This window comes from Anarhichas minor, unplaced genomic scaffold (genome assembly GCF_050575085.1).
Source record: "Anarhichas minor isolate MPS153535 unplaced genomic scaffold, ASM5057508v1 ptg000136l, whole genome shotgun sequence".
NCBI lineage: Eukaryota > Metazoa > Chordata > Actinopteri > Perciformes > Anarhichadidae > Anarhichas > Anarhichas minor.
In genome coordinates this window covers 19398507-19422201 of record NW_027466582.1, presented here as the reverse complement: position 1 = coordinate 19422201, position 23695 = coordinate 19398507, and the positions used below count along the sequence as shown (strand labels likewise).

Here is a 23695-nt window from a genome sequence, read left to right as displayed (position 1 = left end):
CGGGACGACGACGGGGACATTAGTGATGCAGAGAGGTGACACAAATAGCTTTGAACAAAGTTAATGTAATAACTTGTGTTTGATGATATTTGTCTTTGTTATTTTCTTTAATAGTTTGATCTTTGATAGAGTAATGTGGGTTTGTTAACCCTAAATTAAAATGATTTATGTTATAATAACAGAAATGTGCTTAAATATCATTTTACATTTATATAACTGCATGTACAATATTTTTACACTTGAATAAACAATAATCAAATGCAGAGAGAGTTATTTAACAATATGTTAGGAGTAGTTACAGTTATACAGTCTTACAGTTACAACCGGCCCTTTGAGGGAAACCATGATGCTGATGTGGCCCAGAGTGAAGATGAGTTTGACACCCCTGGTCTAGAGGGTTACCTCCGGCAGGAGTCTAAACTATCCATTTATTTCACACAACATTGTATAGCCAGTTTCACCGATTGTAATGTGATTTATTAATCTTTGTACCATAACCTGTATCTTACTTTCATAAAATAAAACCAACAACCTCTGTAATACGAGGTTGGAAATCCAAATAAGAGGGAAGTCCTGTTTTAAAAGTACTTTTAAGTGCTTGGTTCACGGCATAACAAGGCGCAGAACGCTCCGGGTGGCCCTACTCACCGACGTCCCTGCAGAGAGTGACTCGGAGACTTCAGACTAAACGACATAACAAGTAAGTGATCACAACCAGGTTGCTATTTGCGTATGGTAGATCCACCGGTCTTGTATACAATAACTATGGTAACGAGATAGGCCCCATTAAATGATTCGGCATATCTTATCCCATAGTGAAAGGACTTCATAAAGCTTAACCTGTCATCCCGCTGCTTCACATAACGTAGCACATAACGGAGATACATAGGATTCTAACGCGGGTTATTCAGGGTTACGTTTTATGCAGAAATCTATCTGTCGTAAAGTAATCTTGAAGCTGGAGCTTCCCCAGGCAGTATAGAATGTAAGTAAAAAATATACTTTCAAACACTAGACTGTACGACCACTAAGCCGACCCAGGGAGCTAGTGGCTGGTAAAACAGCATAGACAGGTCGCATCCCGCTACAACATTATTCCACATATGAATTATTATATAAGATACTAGGTACATCTTAAAAGTAGGAATGATAAATAGAAAGCTAAATGTCTTCTTTGTAGCTTCATATATAATATACTACTGTAACGTAACGTCAGCTGACTGACACACCAGCGTTTGCTGTCAAATGTCTAGACTGCGTTTCACTGGCGCAGGATACTTTAGTCTCCGACTGACCGAGGAAGCAGCAGTCCGAGTAGTTGTTGTGGTCTGTGTTCTTGTGGTTATGTAACTTTAGCTAGAAATGAACAATTTTGAACCTGAGCCCTAAATAAAATGTCTTGTTTTGCCCCGAAACAGCTAACGAGCTTTCTGGATGGACAGTTGGTTATTGAGCGGTGCAGCTCACAGTTGACCCAGTCCAGCAAAGTCACTTTACAATGAGAAAGGGAGATTTTTCTAGTTTATGCTGTAGTCACAGTAGTTCACTGTATTTGAGGACAGGTCACGCGCCCCTCTCAACGTAATACCAGAGCACTGAGACAGCTGATATGCAGCAATAAGCATTTAGAAATAATTACATTCATATATTAAAGATATCTGATATTTTCAGCTTTGCTTTTAATGACCATGAAATAAAGGTGGCTCAATAATGCTTCACAGACTTCCTGTATTGTATATGTGGTGTTGCAGTTAAAGTCTGACATGAACACATAGAGTACCACAAATGAGGTGAGGGCTCTGTGTAGTTATCCACTGTTCATTTACAGAAATATCTCCTCTCCTCTGACAGCTATGCCAGAGCTGAGGACGGACGTTGAAATCATTGTTGCTGATGTGTCTGTCGAGGAATCGCTGGCCATCATGTGCCAACAAGGCGTGGTGATTCTCAACTGTGTGGGCCCTGTAAGTATGTTATCCACACTTTGTCTCAGGGAGGGGGGCGAAGGAGACTTTCAGATGACATTTGACACACGTTTGTGAATTGGATTCGAACCGACAACACTGAAATATTGTGGTTTGTGTAGAAACTATTCTCTCTATGCTCTTTGTCCTTTCAGTACAGGTTTTATGGCCAACCAGTGGTCAAAGCCTGCATAGCAAATGGAGCTCACTACATAGACATCTGTGGGGAGCCTCAGGTAGGAAAATAAATGTCCACTGTGTTTTTTAGGTGTTGATTCACTGTGTTACTTTGTATTATAGCTCGGTTATAACTCATCTTTAAGTAGACGGACTATATCGACTTCTCTGTGCGTGGCGGTTCAGGTGCATTTAGTTTTGGTGTGTACGTGTGTGTATCCATCCTCTATAGTTCCTAGAGCGCATGCAGCTCGAGCACCACACTAAGGCGTTGGACAGGGGAGTGGATGTGATCGGCAGCTGTGGCTTCGACTCCGTACCGGCCGACCTGGGTGTTCTCTACACACAGAAGCAGTTCAAAGGTAAAAACAGAAGGCTCAGTCAGCCATTGAGAACCATAGAGCCTGTAACTGGTTTACTCAATGAAGTCGGTAAAAAGTTAAACATTCTAGTATTCTCAATATATAAAGGTGTACAACACTAGACACTCACTTTTAAAACCTGATGCTTATATATTCATTTTCTTTAGTAGTAACTAGATTAAGTAATTAATTAATTCAGTCTTTTAACTGACTTGGCTGCAGTGCCAGTCCTGTTTTTAAAGGTGAGCAAAGCCATCCCCAGCATGCTCACGTCACAATAGTAGTATCAATGGATAAAATGAGCTGGAATACACTAAAGTGAGTAAATGGTGAGCGTTGACCACTGTGCTTCCTCCTTTTGTAATTTGGTGTGTGTGTGTTCGTCCAGGGGGTTTGTGTTTTTCAGCAGAGAGATGGAGCAGTAGGCCATCCCATTCATGGGTTCTGACCCCTCAGTAGAGAACCCAGCATTTCTGTCACGGGGCATGATGGAGGACTCAAACGCAGACCAGAAGTAGAGTGAAGTGGGAATTTAATGAACACACGACACTTACAAGAACACACAAGGAATTCACGGACGAGAATAGAGACGAAGGGGGGAAATCCGGCAGGACGAGGCAGGGCAGGCAGACGTGGGGAACAGGACAAGCCAAACGGGCGGGTAGACATGGCAATGATCTGGCAGTGAGTGACTGAGAGGCAGGGGTTTAAATAGTGGCTAGAACAGGTGAGGAGAGTTGTGCTGATGAGGGAGTGCTTGATTAGTGATCAGAGGCAGGTGAAGGGAGTTAGACTGGTGCTGAGGGAGTGGCTGACAGGTAGAGTGAGGAGGGTGGAGCTATACAAAGACACACACAGAACACAGAAGGAAAAGTCTGATCGTGACAGTTTCCTCTACGAGGAGGAACACCGGTCGCCAGTAAGATAAAATCAACACAAGGACTCGCGCTGTGTTTTATTATTATTTAATATTATTTATTTCAGTGGTGGTAGTTAAAGTTAAACATTTCCCAAACTCCAGCTTTAGGATTATTCCAGGCATTTAAACGCTGATGAATGTCACAGTTAGGTGAGGGTATTTAGCTGAAAGGCTTACCCAAAGCTACTCACGTTAAATGCAGCAACTGTTATACTACTGTTGTACTACTGTTGTACTTCTGTTGTACTACTGTTGTACTACTTGATGCTTGTGAGTGTAGAAATGTCTCTAACCAACATGAATTATACAGTTTTAATGCTTCATTTGTCAGCACTGCAAGTCATGGAGAGTCAATGGAGTCAGTAAATGGTCCTTACAGACTTAGCATATCATTCTGCTGTAAGCACCATTTTGTGACATTTACATATACAGTATATGTATTGATATATTGATATGATTGATATATTTGTTCTTTGTCTTTCCTAAAGTTCCCATCACTCTTCTCCTTTGGCTTGTTCACCAAATCTGGTCCAACCTTGGAGCAGGTGACATAAATACTGTACTAGTGCTCTTTGTATCATTGTGGGACTCTGAGATGAATTGAAAGCCTGTGAAATGGCTGCTAAACATCGGCCGCAGTAACCAAGTGAAAGGAAAGCCAGCAACATTAAGTTTGTGTTGTTAGAGGCCCTGAAAACCTATTTTCTTAACCATGTTCTCATATTGAGTGATGGGGTCCAACAGAATTAGCAACAGTTTTGGTTATTTGTGTTTCTGTCCCTGATTGGTCGGGGTAAGTATGGATTTAGAGCATCAAAGTGGGATGACAGAGAAATGTTTTTGAGAAAATCTTGTTTTTTAGGTGCTTTAATGTCGTGTCAAATTAAATGTGAGTGGTCAACTATGAGCTACTAGGAGGGATACAAAAACACCCTAATATAAGAAGATATACCAGATGTCTCTTTCCTACACTGTGTTTAGCTGCTCACTTTGTTGTGCAGTAGTTTCATGGATTTGTCCGCTCATTCGGTTCTTTCTCTTCCCTCAGATAGAAGACACGTGTTTCAGCGTGACACTTTTTGGGGAGGGCTGCTCAGAGGGTTCAGATCCCACGCAGGGCCGACCCAACGCAAAGATCTGCACTCAGGTCATAGGAGCAGGTAAAGTACAGTACACATAGGCTTCTAGTTGTGTTTAATGGAAACATATATCATTATACAATTCATGATTATTTCATCAGGGGTTGTGAGTAACACCTGTGCTTCTCCTGCTGTGTAGTAGTACAAGTAGTGCTGTGAAAAAGGCCCATTCAGCTTTAGCAGTTAGCAGTTAAAGGATCAGGCTGGTGTTCTGTATCAAAAGGCTCCGTGTCGTTTTTAGAGAATCTTACACAAACAGGAGTAAATCGTGCATTTGTTGGGGACTACATCCTGCGGTGGATTCATCCACATTTGGTGCCCGAGGGAGTATTAAGAGCAGCAGGACGGTGTAAGCGGGGTTGATGGTACATCTAGCAATTCCCTTGTTCGATCTGGTAAAAAGAATCAAACACATGTTGTTTTTCCAGAGCTGATGATGGAAGTAGCTAAGGAGAGAGCCGTCACGCTTCCTTCTCGTCTCTGTTGAGAGTTGCTCATGCTCAGTAGCGATCGGGCACTCGCGAGAAAAGACAAAGTTGATGATCTGAAGCGCAAGCGAGCATTTCAATTATCCTGGACAGCAGTTTTGTGGGCTAAACTCCTGTCAGAGTCATTTACTTAAATCTAGATTAAACACTTCAATTCACTTTGGTCTTTGTTGTCATTTGAAAACCGCTAATAAACAAAAGAAATAGTAAAAAAAAATGAACGTTGACTATTTCAGGAGCTGTTTTTATCTTGTTTGTGTTTTTGTTCTGGTTTACAGAGCCTGGTTATGTCGCTACAGTCTCTGCTCTGGTACAAGCAGCCGTAACCTTGCTGAATGAGCTGCACTCTCTGCCCAGGAGGTCAGTTTAGTCCGTTTTCTCTTCATAAACGGGGAGATTTGGTGAAAACCTTCTGTCTCATCTATATCTGCCTTCCTCCTCTCTTCAAGCATCATCCCTCATTCTCTCTCTGTTGTGATTGACAGAGGAGGGGTGTACACTCCAGGAGCTGCATCCCATAAAACCAGTCTCCTTGACCGCCTCCACAAGCACAGCATCAAGTTCTCAGTCAGGAACTACCAGTAGCCCTTTGAAAGGTGGAGTCAGTGATTCTAATCAGAACACTCTCTGCCCACAGCTGTAGCTCTACATCACCACAATGCTGCGACTTTCGGGTCGCCAACTCAGCTCATTTCTACACATCGAATGAGTTCTAGTGAGCGTCTAGTGGTGCAAAGTCACGGAACCCAACGTCACTGCCTATTTCACAACAAGTCTCTGACTGAGACCCAGATCAAGTGAAAATAAATACCAGTGACAGAGAGAGACTATTACTGCAGCACAGCACTGAACCCCTGATAACAATACAACACACACCTGTAGTCTGCAGGTGTGCAGTAGATGCACACCTGCAGCACTCCCTCCCTCCCTGTTCTAGCACGATCACTATCCACTTTGAACATGCAGTGGAGAAAGCGGATGTGCTAAGGCACGCTCACATGGGAGGTGATACCTGGGAGAGAGAGCACCGTTTGAATTATTAACAGCTCTATCAGGTGGAGTGTGTGTGTGTGTGTGTGTGTGTGTGTGTGTGTGTGTGTGTGTGTGTGTGTGTGTGTGTGTGTGTGTGTGTGTGTGTGTGTGTGTGTGTGTGTGCGCACTTTTTACAGTCAGTGTGACTGTAAGACCCATGAACCCTGTAACTTGTGTTTGTCGGTTTACTTGTTTTAGTGATATAACTATAGAATTCATCTGAGGGGTCAAAGCTGGGAACAGAACCAGGATCAGAAGACCTGAACACACTGGTCGTCACCCACTGATGGTCTCTGGATCTCTACATCTCGTTAAACAGCTGACAAATCTTGCCCGCTAATTATTGATTATGTATTTGTGAGAATAAGCGAGGTTGGTTTTCTCAACAAGAATCTCAGTCGCCATGCAAATTTATACTTGAAATGTAAGAAAAACACTAAACGTGATTTAAAATACTCGTCGTTGCTGTTTAGCTGCTGGACTGATCCCCTGTCAGCGGTATCGTCTGTGTTTTTCTTATTGATGAACGTAAGAGACGAGACAGCAGGGCCGGATCCTGGTCCTGAGAGGGCCCTGGACACACGTCTCTTATTGAGACCAGTCTTATCCTTTGAATTTGCACAGAATAATAATAAAGTCATATGAATTGTTATTGACTGCGTTGATTGACTCTGGGTAGCCTGCATCCCTTCTTCATACGTCCACCTGAAGTCTCTCCACAGGAGAGATTGTTTAGGATGCTTCAGAAGGTGTTTTCAACTGTTTCAAAGTGAGATGTTGACCTTCCACCTCAAAGATGAACTGAAGGTCTGTAATGATACATTTCTACTTAGTATATATTTTAAAGATTAAAAATCCCTTATTAGTCCTGCAGTGACTAATAAGGGCCATTTGACCCATCCCTAGTATATAGGGAGCAGTGGGCTGCCCCTGAGAAGCACCCGGGGAGCAGTTAGAGGTTCAGTGTCTTGCTCAGGGACACTTGTCATAACTGAGGATCGAACTCCCAACCTTGCGGTTACCGGACAACCCTCTCTACCTCATGTGCCACGGTCTTAGTATATTGTGTAAATGCTTAAGCACTTGTACTTTTGCTCTGAACTCAGTACACCTTCACCCTTTGTGTTAACATACATGCTCAAATGTATCTTGCTGTTGGGTAATGGAAATATGATATTCTTATAAGTATTTTATATTCTTATAAGTAAACTGTTTTATAACTTGTTTCTGCAACAAGCTATCATAAGCTTGCATCATGTAACTTGTGATCCATGCAGCTGACTGCCTGCATATCCGTGTCCATCTTAGGTCAAGGTCTTGGCCCATTAACTTCTGTGCTTTCAGAATAAAAAGAAGGGGGATGGATGTATAAGCAGCAAACTACACAATGAAGCAAAGGCAATGTGAGACGATGTGGCAGGATGTATTAGAGTCTCTCCAGAAACCAGAACAGTCCATAGTGGTCCTGTACTACCCCTCTGGTCTCCTTCAAGGGTATTTTTGTTATCCTGCTGAATGACGGATGAACCACGGACAGAGAAACTTTGACATTTTGCAGCACTAGTTTTCACTGATGCTTTCTCTAAGCCCTGGAGTTTTCTCAAGTCTCGGCCTTTCTGAGCCAAAACTAAACTGTTTGATCAGAAACAAAAGGATCAGGTCTGAAAAAAGAAATACTGTAATAATTAAGATTGCTCCTCCCACAACAGTGTTCTCAAATTCTTGGAAATGGAAAGTAATATATGATATTTTTAATGCACCGCCACCTGTAGACAATGAGTAGTATTGTCATATCGGCAGTTTACTAGTTTGATTGTTGCTGTATTTTTTATGTTTATGTTGTTTTTATATACTATTCATACTTGTAAATATACTACATTAAGGTAAGGCTCACACATACCTGCTGTGGATATTAACCTAAATAAAAATAAAATGTAGCTTGTGGTTAAACGCCAAATGTTAGCATCTAAACCTTTTGTAAATCATTATCCCACTTATTATGATTATTATTATTATTATATGATTCTTCTTCTTCTTCTTATATTAGCTTTAAAGTGCTGCATGTGATATGTGTGCACTAATATAGCAGCAGACGCCTATAATCTATATCTGTGTTTTTCATTGTAACACAAGAAATACAGCAAACAAAGAGCAGAGTGTTTGTTTAAAGGTTCTCTTTATGATATTCTGAACATTAATGGAGCAGTAAACAACTATTGAGAATGAAGCCGCTCTCCCTCTGTATGTGTGTTGGTATCCGGGCTTCTCCTTGTTTTGTGGACATAGCCGGGCCGCCCTGCATGCTTTCAGTCCATGTTCATGCAGACTTGCCGTCGTCATGTTGAGATCTGTTGAGAGGCAATCGATCTGCTGCCAATCCCTTATCTTGCACCTTTAATATTATGCTATTTAGACTATCACACAATAAATAGTCATCTATCCAGAGCTATTTATTCAACCAATAAACAACAGATATATAAATAAATAAAACATACAGCAATCATTTAGCTCATGATCTCAGTTCAAGTGCTGGAGGAACTTCTTTATTGTCCTGGAGAATGCAGCTTCAGTGTGACCGAGTCTGCTTCAGCTTCTGGGGAAACATCACATACATGGTGTTGCATCAGTTTATGGTTATTTATGAGAGAGTGCTGTTGAAGAGGATGATGCATGAATGCATATCCAGTATCAATCTGTTGTTACTGCAGTTAGAGTAGCTGTACTGTAGTTAGCTGCTCCCTGTGGAGAAGACAGTTCACTAACATGGGACACTGAGGAATGAAGAATGTTAGTGTGTGTGTGTGTGTGTCACGTGATCACATGTATGCCGAGAGCCAATCAGAGACAAGGATTTGCCCTACCTCTGCCAAATTGTTTATTCTTAAAAAAAAATTTAAATCTTGCAATGTTACTCTTACTCTGCAGAAATATAAGTGATTGACATGACATGACTGACATTGTGTGAAGTCTCTGTTATCAGAAAACACTAATAATGACTTTGTCCAATAGAGCAGCTTGAGTCCACAGTGGTGAAATGTAACTAAATACATTCAGTCAAGTACTTCTGTACAATGTTGAGGTTCCTATACTTTACTTTCTTGTACTACTTTACTACATTTCAGAGGCTAATATTGTACTTTTTACTCTTCGACACTTATTTGATATTCAGTTACTTTACAGATTCAGAGTACTAAAAATAAATATAATCAACAAATAACGGACGATGTAGACTTTATTGATCCCTTGCTACATGGCAGTAAATACAGTAAGAAACTGCATCATTAAAGCAATGTACATATTGATGCGTTATTATAATCCAATAATAAGTAATGTAGGACTTTAACTTGTATTTATATACTGTGGTGCTGCACCTTTGACTTGACTGGAGTCAGAGATCTGAGTAGGTGATGAAAGGTGATGAAAACACATGAAAACACTCAAAGTGAAGTTTCTATAGAGTCTGAAGCAAACACACTTCATATGCAAAGTTGTCTTTATTGAAAAGCAGGAAATGTGCAGAATAAAGTGATACAGAGACTTAATATTCATCATTCATTAACTGTTAAAAAACAATGTGAAATAGTTTGATTCATTTCATTGACATCAGGTTTAACAGTAGAAATCATATACTATTGATACTTTCTGATATTACCAGTAGTATTACAGTAATATGATAATCACATTGTTTTATAGTGAAAAAGATAAAAAAGTGAAAGAATCCATCATTAAAATGATTTAACTGCATTGTTGTATTGAGCCTTTTCACATCAGTCTGATCTCCTTCACCTTCTATTCCATCCTGTCCTCTCTAATAAAACAGGACTCTTTGATCTAATCAGCAAGTTTAACATTAAACCCATAAACCTTTGATACTTTGTGATACTATTGAGTGACTGTAATATAATGAATCATCATTTTTACATCGAAAAAGAGAAAAAAAAGTGAAAGAGTCCATCACCAAAAAGATTTAACTGCATTGCTGGACTTTTTTTTCCACTTCAGTGAGTGTTGGGAATTCTCAGCTCTGCTACCATGAAGAGGGCTTTTTGCTTTCACTGATACACACACAGGTGCTCAATGTTGCCATCATTGCCTGCGTTGAGATCTTTCTCGATTACAGTGAGACCAGCCTTCCTGTACTTATTAACCAAAGCTGTGTTGAGAAGCAGGGCGATGGCCTTAATGGGATCGCTGGATTCCTCCTTCTTGTACCACAGGTACACTTGGTTACCACCGGTTCCATCGTTGAGGTTGACATTCACTTTGATGTATTGTTGCTGCTGATATTCACGAGACTCCTTGTCACTGATGGAGACTTTCAGATCAGTGAGGGCACGCTTGGGGTCGGTGGTCTGACGGTACCAGATGAAGACCTTGGATCCTCCAGTTCCCCTCTTGGTATTTTCATCCACACGGATGTAATGGTTTCCAAACAGGTCGGCGTCTGATCCGTAGGAATCGGTGGCAGTGATGTCGCAGATGTAGGTTTGTTTCTCTCTCTTCACCCAAATGTGGATCAAGGCCCCTCCGGCCTCGCGGTTCAGATTACAGGCCAGTCTCTCCCAGCAGGGGCCAAACTTTCCAGCTTCATCTTTTGCATCTGTAGTGACATCAATGTCCACTATGGGAGTATCAAACTCTCCAGACCCTTGGTAGGACCAAAGGTAGACGTAATTACCTCCTGCTCCACTATTGAGATCTTTATCGATCTTTTTGTACCCTGCACTGATCAATCCAGTATCCATGTCAAAGTTGAATGTAACTTGAAGCTTAGTGATTGCTTTTGGCCCCTCTTTGTACCAAAGATAGATGTAATTTCCACCTGTTCCTTTGTTCAGATCACCTGGGAGCTGCTTGAAGCCCTTGCCTTTGAGAACTTGCTCATCTCCTCTACTTTGGGACACATCAAGTTCTGAGATGTAGGTGGGCATGGTGGGTAACTGCATTAAAGAAAGACACATCATGAGTAAACAGTTAGCAGCATGACTGTGCGTCTTCAGGTGAGCTCCAATATCATCACTACAAATTAAAATATCAGTGCTGAAATATGGATCACCATAATGACATCTAACATAAATTAATTTTTAAATGTGCATGCATACTGTCACCATTTACACTAATCACAGTGAATATAATTGATTAATAGAAAACTTTATGTTCCACAACCATAAAACATGACATTCTTGAAGACTTACGTGTCTGCTGACAGTCAGTGATAGAGCGGCAGGAAGAAGTCAGCTGGTCCTCTGGATTCTGTTGTACTCACTGCAGGTCAGCTCCCTTTATATAGAGAGATGCTCTTTCCCATTGTGCAAGTCTTTCCTGTCATGAGTCATATTCCAAAGAAAGTACAAAACAGAAAACAGAGTGGTACCTTGATAACCTTTAATTAATATCATCAAACTCCACCTCTAAACTCTTGCCAAATCAAGCACAACAAATGACTTGTTCCACGGATCATGTGTCTTGCCATTAACCTTCCAGCAGTTCAGTCATTGTGCAATCGTTACCTGTAGGAGCCATATTCCTAAGAATTGTTTTTTTCTAAATACCGTGTCAAAACAGATAAAACACACCTTGGTTACCTTTGATTCCATTCTCACACTCAACCTCTGACTTTCTGCCACAACAAGATTTAGAGCCATCTTGGTGATGTTTGGATCTCCCTCCTTGTTTGTTTCCTTTCTCCTATCTGTGTGAATGGTGCGCTTGAGTTTTGCCTCTTGTGTGTTTCTGTAGTCTTTCTTCTTCCAGAGGAGTGAACTATGAGGCGAGATTGATGGGGTAGTGAGCTAAGTTGAGCCTAAAGCTGAAGTTTTAAATTTCAGGAGGGTGGCTTTCTTTTAACCATGCTAGATCTCCATGGTAACTTATGCTGCACGACTAACCTGCTCCGTTGTAGCCTATGATCACTGTATCGCATTGAGATCGTCGATAATAGGTTTACTTTCACTATTGAACATTATTTTGCAAATGATTACCAAGTAAATTAGTAATGCCACTGAAAGAAGGTAATCATGGTAGTGCATGCATCATGTTGCCTTTTTATTTTGCCACAGGAACCTAAACACACTCAGATATTGATCCAAAAAACCTGAGCAAGAATACTGCATGCTACATGTCTCATTCTTTTTCCTGTTTTCTTCAGGTAATTTGAACACTTTTCACACATCATATTAAGACTAAAATAATGGTGGAGGCACAACAACTACACATCACTTTAGACTATGTTTTTATGATTGATGATTTGTGCCTGATTTCTTTGATCCCTTCAGGCCTCGTACCTGTGGTCTATATCCTTCCAGCAGCTCAGTCATTGTGCAATCATTACCTTTAGAGGTCATGTTCCAAAGAACCGCCGATTCTCTGATTGAACGACGACCCTGCTCTCCACTGAGCCACAATCACCCTTGTAAGTACACTTTTGAATGCAGTACTTTTACTAGTACTTCTACAACAGAGATGCTATAGCTCATTGTTTAGTTATTATCTGTGAGGAGTCATATTCTAAAGTATATAATATCTTATCAAACTATTGATATCTTGATTACCTTTCAGTAAATATCATCAAACTCAACCTCTGAATTCTTTCCAAAACAATCACCAAAGCTACCTTGCTCCAATGCTCATGTGTTTATTGTGTGTTTATTGATATGTGTTCATATGAACCAGTCCAACCTTCCATGTACAATGGGACACATGGGTGACCCTGTGTCTGTTGGACACGTCCTCAGCGGGGCTGCTGGTAAACACACAGCCAGTTATTTGAAGACGTCTGAAGGCAAAAGTGTTTATTCACCAACGCTCTCTTCTAACGTCATGTTTCAAACTTCTTGTCTGTGACCTCGGCTGTCTAAAGCTCTCTACAGTGTTGGGCCCTCTCTGTGCTGCTGTTACCCTTCTGACGGGTCAGTCTCAGTCTCAATGAACCTAATGAGTCGAGCTCTTAAAGTCAATGTCTGTCCTGCTGACGAGATCATAGGTTCTCCTTCTTGTCCTGTGCTGGTCCATCAGAACGCTTTGTGTTCTTATCAAGTGTTTGGTCCAGTTCTGTGTAAGTCACACCTGCTTCTCACGGGAGAAAGTTAACAACTGTTTTCTTGTTGGGCCAGAATCAGCTTTATTCTTGTTGTTTGCATTCAGCTAACGTGTTAATCATCATGACTAATGATAGTTTGTTCAAACGTGCAGCTTGAAAGAAGTCTGAGCTCTCTTAAAAAGCATGTTTACATCATGAGGAACTTCTTAAGTTAAAAGACTGGGTAAAGGATTTTCACTTGTATTTATTACACTTTTTACAAAGTTGTCTTTATTGAAATGTGCAGAATAAAGTGATACAGAGACGTAACATTCAATCATTCATAAACATTTTCCTATCACATCCCCTTCCTCTGGAATGACCTTTCTGCTCACATCAGCAGTTGAGGCCTTTAAATCCCAATTTGAAACTCATCTTTTGGTCCTAACCTTCAGTTATTTGCTTTTTCTTTGATTACTTCAGGCCTCTTATCTGTTGCCAGTAATGCAATTATACCCTGTATAAGTCATTGTGCAGTCATTACCTGTAGGAGCCATATTCCAAAGAATTGTTATTTTCTAAATACTGTGTCACAACAGATAAAACACACCTTGGTTACCTTCAATTCCATTCCCACACTCAGCCTCTGACTTTCTGCCATAAGTCCTGAAGCTATCTTGGTCCACGGCCAGTGATGTTTGGGTCTCACTGCTTGTGTTAACTTGAACCTGAATCATTATCCTTCTCACGGGCCAGTCTCAGTCTCAAAGACCCAAATAAGTCCAGCACTTGAAGTCAATGTCTGTCCTGCTGACGAGAACAAACGTCCTGAAAAGCACTGCATCTCTCTGAGCCTGTGTTTGTTTGTTGTCCCACAAACACATGAGCATCCAAGCTGTGTGTCTCTCTCTCTCTCTTCTCCCTCTGTCTCCCTCTCTCTCTCTTCTCCCTCTGTCTCTCTCTCTCTCTCTTCTCCCTCTGTCTCTCTCTCTCTTCTCCCTCTGTCTCTCTCTCTCTTCTCCCTCTGTCTCCCTCTCTCTCTTCTCCCTCTGTCTCCCTCTCTCTCTCTCCCTCTGTCTCCCTCTCTCTCTTCTCCCTCTGTCTCCCTCTCTCTCTCTTCTCCCTCTGTCTCTCTCTTCTCCCTCTCTCTCTCTCTCTTCTCCCTCTGTCTCCCTCTCTCTCTCTTCTCCCTCTGTCTCTCTCTCTCTTCTCCCTCTCTCTCTCTCTTCTCCCTCTGTCTCCCTCTCTCTCTCTTCTCCCTCTGTCTCTCTCTCTCTTCTCCCTCTCTCTCTCTCTTCTCCCTCTGTCTCCCTCTCTCTCTCTTCTCCCTCTCTCTCTCTCTCTTCTCCCTCTGTCTCTCTCTCTCTCTCTTCTCCCTCTGTCTCCCTCTCTCTCTCTTCTCCCTCTGTCTCCCTCTCTCTCTCTCCTTCTTGTCCTGTGCTGGTCCATCAGCACACTTTGTGTTTGCACTGCTGAAGAATGCCAAAAATATAAAGTAGTGAAATATCTGATTAAAGGTTCAAATCAATGGAAATAATACACTAAAAATACCCTTTTTATTAATTTTACATATTGATTCAGCCAACATATTATTCATCATGACCAACGATAGTTTGTTTCAACATGAGGCTTGAAAGAGCTTCTAAGTTCTCTGAAAAAGCATTTTGACATCATAAGGAATTCTCAAGTTAATGTTGGTTTTTACAAGTAATAAAAGTAAAATATTTTTCTTTAATTTTTCACATAAGTCTAAAATGTCTCTTTATCAGTTTATTAAATGATGTCCTACAAGCACATGTCTCTGGTCTCCTAGTTTGTCCTCCTCGTCCTCTCTCTTCACTCAGGCTTAATGGTGCTGGGCTATCTTCAAGCCTTGTGTTTAGCAGGAGTTTGAGGAAGACGCGTCTATCATGAAAAGAAGCAGAACATGAACACACACACACACACACACACACACACACACACTTCTTTGGGTGAAATGCGCCCTTATTGTGACTCTGCAGACACATTTTAACATTTGGTTTGCAGTTATTATAACATCTGTAACTTCTAATACAGCTGTGTTCTGTTTGAACTCACTCAAAACCAAACTAGATGAGAAATGAGAAGCTGCCAGGGTACAAAGATAAACTACCAAAGACACACCAGAAAAATGAGAGTTAAATATTTATCCTGAACCTGAGAATGCTGGATTCACCCCACGTCAACAATCTAATTTATTTACAATAAATAATAGAGATGAAATAATAGAAAATAGTGTAGCAGGGAGGAAGTTCTGCTGCTGGTGGATGACATCAGATAAATCATATAATATTTAAATATGTAATAGATTAACACTAGCATTAGCTACGTGTTATTCATCATAGCCAACAATAGTTTGTACAAACGTGTGTCAGAAGGTGTTACTGCACTGCAGTCATCTGGATCTACTCTGAACCAGCTTGAGTCCACAGTGGTGAAATGTAACTAAATACATTGAGTCAAGTACTTCTGTACAATGTTGAGGTTGCTGTACTTTATACATCTTGTACTACTCTGCTACATTTCAGAGGCTAATATTGTATTTTCCTACACTTATTGGATATCTTTAGTTACTTTACAGATTCAGAGTAATAAAAATATACGATCAACAGATTAATGATGATGTAGACTTTATTGATCCTTTGCTACCCGGCAGTATATAAAGTAAAGTACTGCAACATTAAAGCAATGTACATATTGATGCTTTAATAATTATAATTCAATAATATAATTATTATTGATCTCAAATGGGCCCTTCTGTATCATGTCTTCTTTTACTTTTAGTACTATATATAGTTTGATGTTAGTACTTTTACTCTTTCACACTACATGTCGTCATTCACCCATTCATTTACTCACTCATTTAACTGCATTGTTGTATTGAGCCTTTTCACATCAGTCTGATCTCCTTCACCTTCTATTCCATCCTGTCCTCTCTAATAAAACAGGACTCTTTGATCTAATCAGCAAGTTTAACATTAAACCCATAAACCTTTGATACTTTGTGATACTATTGAGTGACTGTAATATAATGAATCATCATTTTTACATCGAAAAAGAGAAAAGAAAGTTAGAGTCCATCACCAAAAAGATTTAACTGCATTGCTGGACTTTTCTTTCCACTTCAGTGAGTGTTGGGAATTCTCAGCTCTGCTACCATGAAGAGGGCTTTTTGCTTTCACTGATACACACACAGGTACTGAGTGTGGCAACAATCACCTGTGTTGAGATCTTTCTCGATTACAGTGAGACCAGCCTTCCTGTACTTATTAACCAGAGCTGTTTCCAACCAAAGCAGGGCGATGGCCTTAATGGGATCGCTGGATTCCTCCTTCTTGTACCACAGGTACACTTGGCTACCACCAGATTCATCGTTGAGGTTGACATTCACAATACTGTAATTTTGGTCCTGATATTCAAAAGACTCCTTGTGACTGATGGACACTTTCAGATCAGCGAGGGCACGCTTGGGGTCGGTGGTCTGACGGTACCAGATGAAGACCTTGGATCCTCCTGTTCCCCTGTTAGTATCTTCATCCACACGGATGTAACGGTTTCCAAACAGATCGGCGTCTGATCCGTAGGAATCAGTGGCAGTGATGTCGCAGATGTAGTTTTGTTTCTCTCTCTTCACCCAGATGTGGATCCAGGCCCCTCCGGCCTTGCGGTTCAGATTACAGGCCAGTCTCTCCCAGCCGAAGCCAAACTTTGCAGCTTCATCTTTTGCATCTGTAGTGACATCAATGTCCACTATGTGAGTATCAAACTCTCCAGACCCTTGGTAGGACCAAAGGTAGATGCTATCACCTCCTGTTCCAGCATTGAGATCTTTATAGATCTTTTTGTACCCTGCACTGATCAATCCAGCAGTCATGTCATCGTTGAATGTAACTTGAAGCTTAGTGATTGCTTTTGGCCCCTCTTTGTACCAAAGATAGATGCAATTTCCACCTGCTCCTTTGTTCAGATCACCTGGGAGCTGCTTGAAGCCCTTGCCTTTGAGATCTTGCTCATCTCCTCTACTTTGGGACACATCAAGTTCTGAGATCATCATACCAGTCATTTTAAACACCGCAAACACAATTATACATGAACTAATATCATTTCTATAAGATATCTAGAAGATTTACCACAATATCACGTATTTTTTCGCCAAAAATCGGCCACTGTTGGGGGAGGCCGGTCCTTGGCCTGTCTCTGCTGATTCTGCGCCTGTTGAGAGAGGGAAGCTACCAATGTTGTTAGTGCATCATAGTATACTTTACCCTCTATACTTGATAGCTCGACAGGCTCCTTCAGAGGGCCACTGGATGCCGGTCCTGGCATCCTTCTTCCTTTTACTAATTCATGGGGAGAAAAACCCGTACTGCTGTTTATTAATGATCTAATGCTCATTAGTACATGTGGTAATGCCTCTACCCAATTGAGGCCGGTTTCTCTGCAGGCTTTTGACAATTTGTCCTTGAGAGTTCTGTTTGCTCTCTCCACCTTCCCCTGAGACTGCGGGTGATACACTGAACCGTAAGAGTGCGTTATGTTTAACACAGCCTCTACCTTTTTTAGGTCCTTGCTTGAAAAAATGCGTACCATTATCTGATCTTATCCTCATAGGGAGTCCATGCCTAGAGATATGTTGATTTATTAAATACTTTATTACTGATGCGGCGTCCTCTTTTTTGCACTGTAGTACATTAGTACGTCTCTAACCCCCTCTTTTTTCTGGAATAAGGTGGCATTGACAATGCCTGCTTTTTCAGAAACATCCAAATAGAAAGGCAATGTGCAGTCTGGCACAGAGAGTGAGACTGCTTCTGACAACGATTGTTTGAGTGAAATGAACTGTGCTTCAGCGTTAGCGGTCCAAGTCAGCTGCGCTGTGAGGTTGCGATGACCTACAGCGGCGACAAGGGCACATAGGCCTAGAAAAGAGAGCATGTCTTTTACTGTGGTAGGTTTTGAGTGGTGCAGGATTGATGTTTTATGAGCACTAGAGAGGCCAGAAGAGTTTTGAGCAACTTCTCGGCCTAAGAAGGCAACAACCTCTCTGCAGAGTTGAACCTTAGCTTTGCTTACTTTAAACCCGCATTCAGCCAATCGTGCGAGCACCTGGTGGCTTGCACTCATGCATGTCTCTGCTGATGGAGCAGCAATCAGTAAGTCGTCCACATATTGGATTAACAATACATCCGCAGGAAGTTCTAGAGTTGACAAGTCATGTTTCAAATGTTGGTTAAACAGTCCTGGCGAGAGAACCAAGCCTTGTGGCAGTCTGGTGTAGGTGTACTGCTGTCCCTGGAAAGTAAATGCAAAAACCTCTTGTAAGGCTGGGTCAAGTGGAAGACAGAAAAATGCATTTGCAAGGTCAACGACAGTGAAATGCGAGTGAGCAGGAGACAATGATGAGAGAGCAGTGTGAGGGTTGGGCACGGACATAGAATGTGTGGTGATTATTTTGTTAATCAACCTTAAGTCATGAACCATTCTGTATTTATCAGTGTTAGGTTTTGGGACAGGGAGAATCGGTGTGTTCCACGGTGAATGGCAAGGAACCAAAACACCTGCTTTCAATAGGCCATCAATCGTGTCTTTAATTCCTGCTTCTGCTTCAGGTTTAAGAGGATATTGTCTCCTCCAAATAGGCTGCATATTCGCCTCGAGTACAAACGAAACCGATGTGTGTGTGCAGTGGCCCACATCCGCAGGGGAGGTGGACCAAAGAGAATCAGGGAGTGTAGCAAACATGGTGTCGGTGTGTGGGTGGTTTGTTCTTTGGCGACCATGAAACCGATCCAATGTGATTTGTTGCAAAACAACTGTGTCACGTGTGTGATGTGTTATTTTCCAGCTGTTATCTGAAGGTGAAAACATGATGGCAGGGCACTGAGTAGGCTGCCAATCCGTTAACTGAGACATTCTTTTAGTCATTGGGCCCAATTGCCTGGCTTCATGCCTGGCATGCAGAGCCAGAGAGACGTGAGGAGAGCTGTCTTCTGATAATTCATACCATTTTAGCTGCTCTTCTGCAACTGTAACTGCAGCAACAACACCCTCTCTTCCCACAAACAAAAAGGTGATGCTATGTGCCAAACACCTCCTGCAAGTTCAGATTCAAAAGCCTCTGTGTACAAATTGTCAGGCTCGCGTAAGTAATTCAGGGTGACATGGAGGGGATCAGCTGGAGGAGCATATGGAGCAAGCTGTGCAATCCAGGGCTTCCAGAGTTGGAATAAGGAAAAAATGCCTCCTTTTTCAGGTGTTTCAGGCTGTAACAGGCCCCAAAAGATTTCTGCTGAGAAGGTGGGAGGCTGCTGTTCAGACTGCAGCAACATGTTCTTTGAGCTGTACATAACATGTTCATTGCAGTGGAGGATTGTACCGTCTTTCAATGTCACTTGTAGTCCAAGAGGACCACACAGGATCACAGCACCCATTGTCTGTAACATGTCTCTCCCGATTAAGTTTACAGGACATGCTGGTGAGTAGAGGTACTGCTGGCGAAAAGTCTGAGTGCCCACCTGGGTCAAGAGAGGCGATGTGAATGGTAAACGTTCTGTTTTTCCCAAGAAACCCGATACTGCTGTAGATTCAGTGGACATTGTCATTTTTGGCAAAGTCTTTGTCATCGTAGAGTATCTCGCCCCACAGTCGACCAACATATCGACAGGTGTGTGTAAAACAGCACACCTCAACATGGGGTCGCTCAACCCTCGTTGTGGGGCGTTGGGGTTGCTTGGGCACCCCTAGTGGTTGCTCTGCCAGGCCTGAGTCGGCACCACCCCTGGATTGGGCAGGCTGGACTGCTGGTGAGCTGATGGCGGTGGACCTCCCCCTCTGGGCGGTCCCCAGTGTGGCACTGGACCAAACTGCTGTTGGGAGGAGCCTTGTGGACAGTCACGGGCCCAATGGCCTGGGTCTCCACAGATGTAACATCCCTGACCTCCTGGTCCTCCCCTTTGCTGATTTGACATATATCTCCCCCTGCCTCGCCCTCTAAAACCCTGTGATGGTCTTTGGTAGCCCCTCTGAGGCTGGCGCCATTGCTGTGCTTGTGCTGGCGGCGGATAATGGTGTTGCTGTTGTGGTTGGGGAAAGGTGGTCTGTGGCTGAGCTTCCTGAACAGGAAGTTGTTTAGCATTAACAGTCTTTTTCTTTTCATTCTGTGCTGAGTCAACATCTCGTATCTGCGCCTTTAAGAGACAACTTGAAGTAGCTTAAGCTCTTCCTTTGTCTCCTTTGTCTGCTCCTGAACACGGGACATGTGATGTCTAACATGTGCCAACCAGGGAGGGACAAAAAGCTGGTCTGATTCAACCAGGTCGTCCATTTTAACCTTTACACTAGGATTGGCCCCTCTCAGTACAGCTGCTTTAAAAATCATGCGAGTGCCTGGGTTATTATCAGAAGCGGTACCGGTTGTGTCGGTCCACTCGGTTACAATTCTGCTGCAGAATTGGTTAGGAGTTTCTCCTGGTGCACATTGAAATTTCAGGAGAGCGGTAGACCCCATTTTGACCAGATACAAGTCTCTTACTTGCTGCCACCACATAGTGCGACATGTAGCGAACAATGTCTCGTCAGGGAGACCCATAGTGGCTGCCCCTCTGTCAATGTCATGCATCACTCGTGGAGAAATACACGCGGCAAAAATGGCCCTCAAATCTCCTGATGCCAAATTGTAACCTGTTGTGCGTCCCTCAAAGGCCCTAATCCATGCACTGCCCCACATGTTAGTTCTGGTAACTTTTGCTCCAACATCTGCATGTCTGCCATTCCCCAAGGTTGGTAGTGTGGTCTTACCCCTGTAGGCCTCTGAATCAGTGGAAACTAGGCACCTCTTTTTGTTTGTGTTTTTTAGCTGGTTGGGACTGATAAGGCCTGCCTGATCTTGTCTGTCCTGGGTCATATGGTGGCAGCGGGGTCAACGGGAAGGGCGGTATTGATGTATCGGACGAATCACTGTCAGAGAGTATATGACCCGAATACATTTCCCCTACCATGTTCACTGAGTGATGTTTCACTGATGAGCGGGGGTCGAAGCGTCATCTGTCTGACCCTCTGGTGGAGGAGAGTTCTTCCTCGTCATACTCTGTGTCTGTGTCTTGTTCTAGCACCTTGAGCTTGCCTCGCAGCGATTTTGCTCTCTGTGGAGCATCTGAGTCGTTTTCCTGTTCTACCTGTTTTAGCTGTCTCTGTAGATCTTTCTTTGCCTTCCACCTATCACTTCTTCTCCTGTCCCTTAAAGGCTTCTTTCTGTCTGACCCTGGTCATGGTCTCGGATGACCCTCACCCTTTTCTCCTGACACTTCCTCGTATTCTACCTGCCCCCTGAACTTGAGCTGTGGAGCTTGTATGGGTGTGTGTGTGTACGGAGGTCTGTCGAGCAGCTGTAACTCTGCAACTGGATACAAATGAGGCGGAGAGGTGGGGCCAGTGTTGCCTCCACTCTCTCTTTTTTCTTTCTTGCCTCCTGTTTTTTTCTAGCTTTGTGATTCTCATGAGCTGTGTTGAACGAATTCAGTCCTCTGACAAAAATCCGGTGTTTATTTTGTGCATCGGCCAGAGCCTTCTTTGTTTTATGTTTTACTACGCATTGATTGTCTTTGTGGTCTTTTTCTGCCTTCTATGTGCGCTCTTTTGACTGTTCATACAGTTTATTCCACATGTCCATGTTGTAATCTGTGGCATCGTCCCCTGGGAACAAGCCTTCTTTCAAGAAGCCTTCTTTCAAACAGCCTTCTTTCCTACAGAGCTGCACTTTGATATTTCCCTTTTAAAAACATCCTTAATGAAAATATTATCTCAAAATAGCTATTGTGAAGCTGAGATGAATGAAGCGAGGTTGATTCAAACATAAGTCAAAACGGCACTACTTCACCTACAGGAAGCCATTTTCCAATGTCTCCTGTGTGAAGCCATCCATCTGCATCGATGGCCTCCGCAGTCTTCTCGGGGTCCTTCAGGTAGCCCTGGAACACGTTAAGGCCCTTCACACACACCTAGACACCAACACACACACGTATGAGTGACGTAATATTATGGTAAAAGACAGAGCTTCTGTGAAGATGTCTGCTTGTCTTTGTGTTTCACCTCTCCCTCCCCGTTTACAGCCAGGTAGTTCATCTCGGGCACATCCACCAGTTTAAGTGAGTTACAGGGCAGAGGAGCTGCAACGTGACCTGCGGGCATGAGGTCAAGTTCAGAGCATTCACTCAACTTTTTCTTTATAACTCAGAGCATTGAGAGATGTAACACTTGAGTAAGTCGTTCTTATTTATTACCTGCTTTCCAGTCTCCGGGCATGGTCATGGTGCATCCAGCAGTACACTCTGTGTTCCATAACCTTCATAGAACTGAGACAAAGAAAAAACATGATTATTAGTATTATCATGACTACTGCTGCTGCTACAAACACAGGATTATGCAACATAGAACCTATTGGGGACAGAGAAGGAGCATTTCTACTTTTTTGTTTAAATTACCTGTTGCACTGCAGATTTTCAGGACAGGTGATAGAAAGAGACATAGATATCAAGATAACATTTGAAACAAGGGCCTGTGTGTGTGTGTGTGTGTGTGTGTGTGTGTGTGTTACCTGACAGCCTATTGCAGCTCTGAGCAAGGTGAGGACAGTAGGAGGGATGGGAGCAGCTCCTGTCAGCATGAGACGCACGTGACCTCCGAGGCTGGCCTGTAGAGGGCAGCACACTGCGTTAATGCTTGACAGCTCTATCAGTCACATCCACAACACATTCATGTAAATCTTAAAATGCCACATAATGTTTATGCCTTTACAGCTGTCTGAGGCTGATAACAATGCTGTACACATTTGACTGTGTGCTCTTAGGAGATTAATCAATGCCTTATATGATAAGCTAAGATAATACATTTGCAATGTTGCAGCAGAAAAGGAGATTGTGCAATAACAAGAAGCATTAGCAAACTAAAGCAAGATATAATAAATGAGTGAAACTGTAAAAGTATAAATGTAATCAGTATACAGATTAAACAGTTGAGTTCACATTGTTGACGGCTGCGCAGGTCAGGATATGAAAACACTGACAACCCAAACCTCTGCTGCCCCTCGACAGCAGAGCGAGCTGCTGGAAGCAGGAAACGCTGGCTACCCATATATGGTGAGCCCCCACCTTTTCTGCTCTCATACTCAGCAGAGTACTTCCGCAGAGAGGCAGGACGGGAGTTATGGCAGAAGAAGTGGGACGACGACGACAACAAAGGAAGACATTATTACAACATTCAGAAATCCATAATTGTGAAGACATACAAAGGGAAGTATAGAAGAGAGGAGGTCATAATATCAAGGTTAAGATTCGGACATACAGGACTTAACGCAACTCTGTATTTAATGGCAAAAATGGACTCAGATAAGTGCACTATTTGTAATGTTACTGAAGACGTGGAGCAGGTTATCCTGAAATGTCAAAGATACAACTCAGACAGGTACATCGTGAGGCAAAAAATATGTCAGTTGGGACGGAAGTGGAGTTGGAGGGAGTTCTGGCAGTGGACGGAGAATGGCGAGAGTGCTGCAGGACACTGTTGCGATTTCTTAAAGAA

At 42.5% G+C, this 23695-nt stretch overlaps 1 protein-coding gene and 1 pseudogene across 1 annotated transcript; one reads left to right on the top strand and one right to left on the bottom strand.

Annotated features, from left to right (window-relative positions):
• The first annotated feature begins 1853 nt into the window (after positions 1-1853).
• Positions 1854-5634, top strand: LOC142942428 (saccharopine dehydrogenase-like oxidoreductase). The gene is made up of 7 exons (XM_076084731.1): positions 1854-1964; positions 2120-2200; positions 2374-2547; positions 3911-3967; positions 4471-4582; positions 5328-5409; positions 5535-5634. Exons 1-7 carry the CDS (start codon positions 1854-1856, stop codon positions 5632-5634), a joined length of 717 nt encoding a protein of 238 aa, XP_075940846.1.
• A 16341-nt stretch (positions 5635-21975) lies between these two features.
• Positions 21976-23280, bottom strand: LOC142942427 (long-chain-fatty-acid--CoA ligase 1-like; annotated as a pseudogene).
• Between the last annotated feature and the right edge of the window lie 415 nt (positions 23281-23695).

Excerpts from the sequence above, each read along its gene's own strand:
- LOC142942428 (XM_076084731.1), top strand. The coding sequence starts at position 1,854 with ATGCCAGAGCTGAGGACGGACGTTGAAATCATTGTTGCTGATGTGTCT. Across the intron at positions 2,548-3,910 it reads CATTGAGAACCATAGAGCCT|TTCCCATCACTCTTCTCCTT; the intron begins GTAACTGGTTTA and ends TCTTTCCTAAAG. Across the intron at positions 4,583-5,327 it reads CACTCAGGTCATAGGAGCAG|AGCCTGGTTATGTCGCTACA; the intron begins GTAAAGTACAGT and ends TCTGGTTTACAG.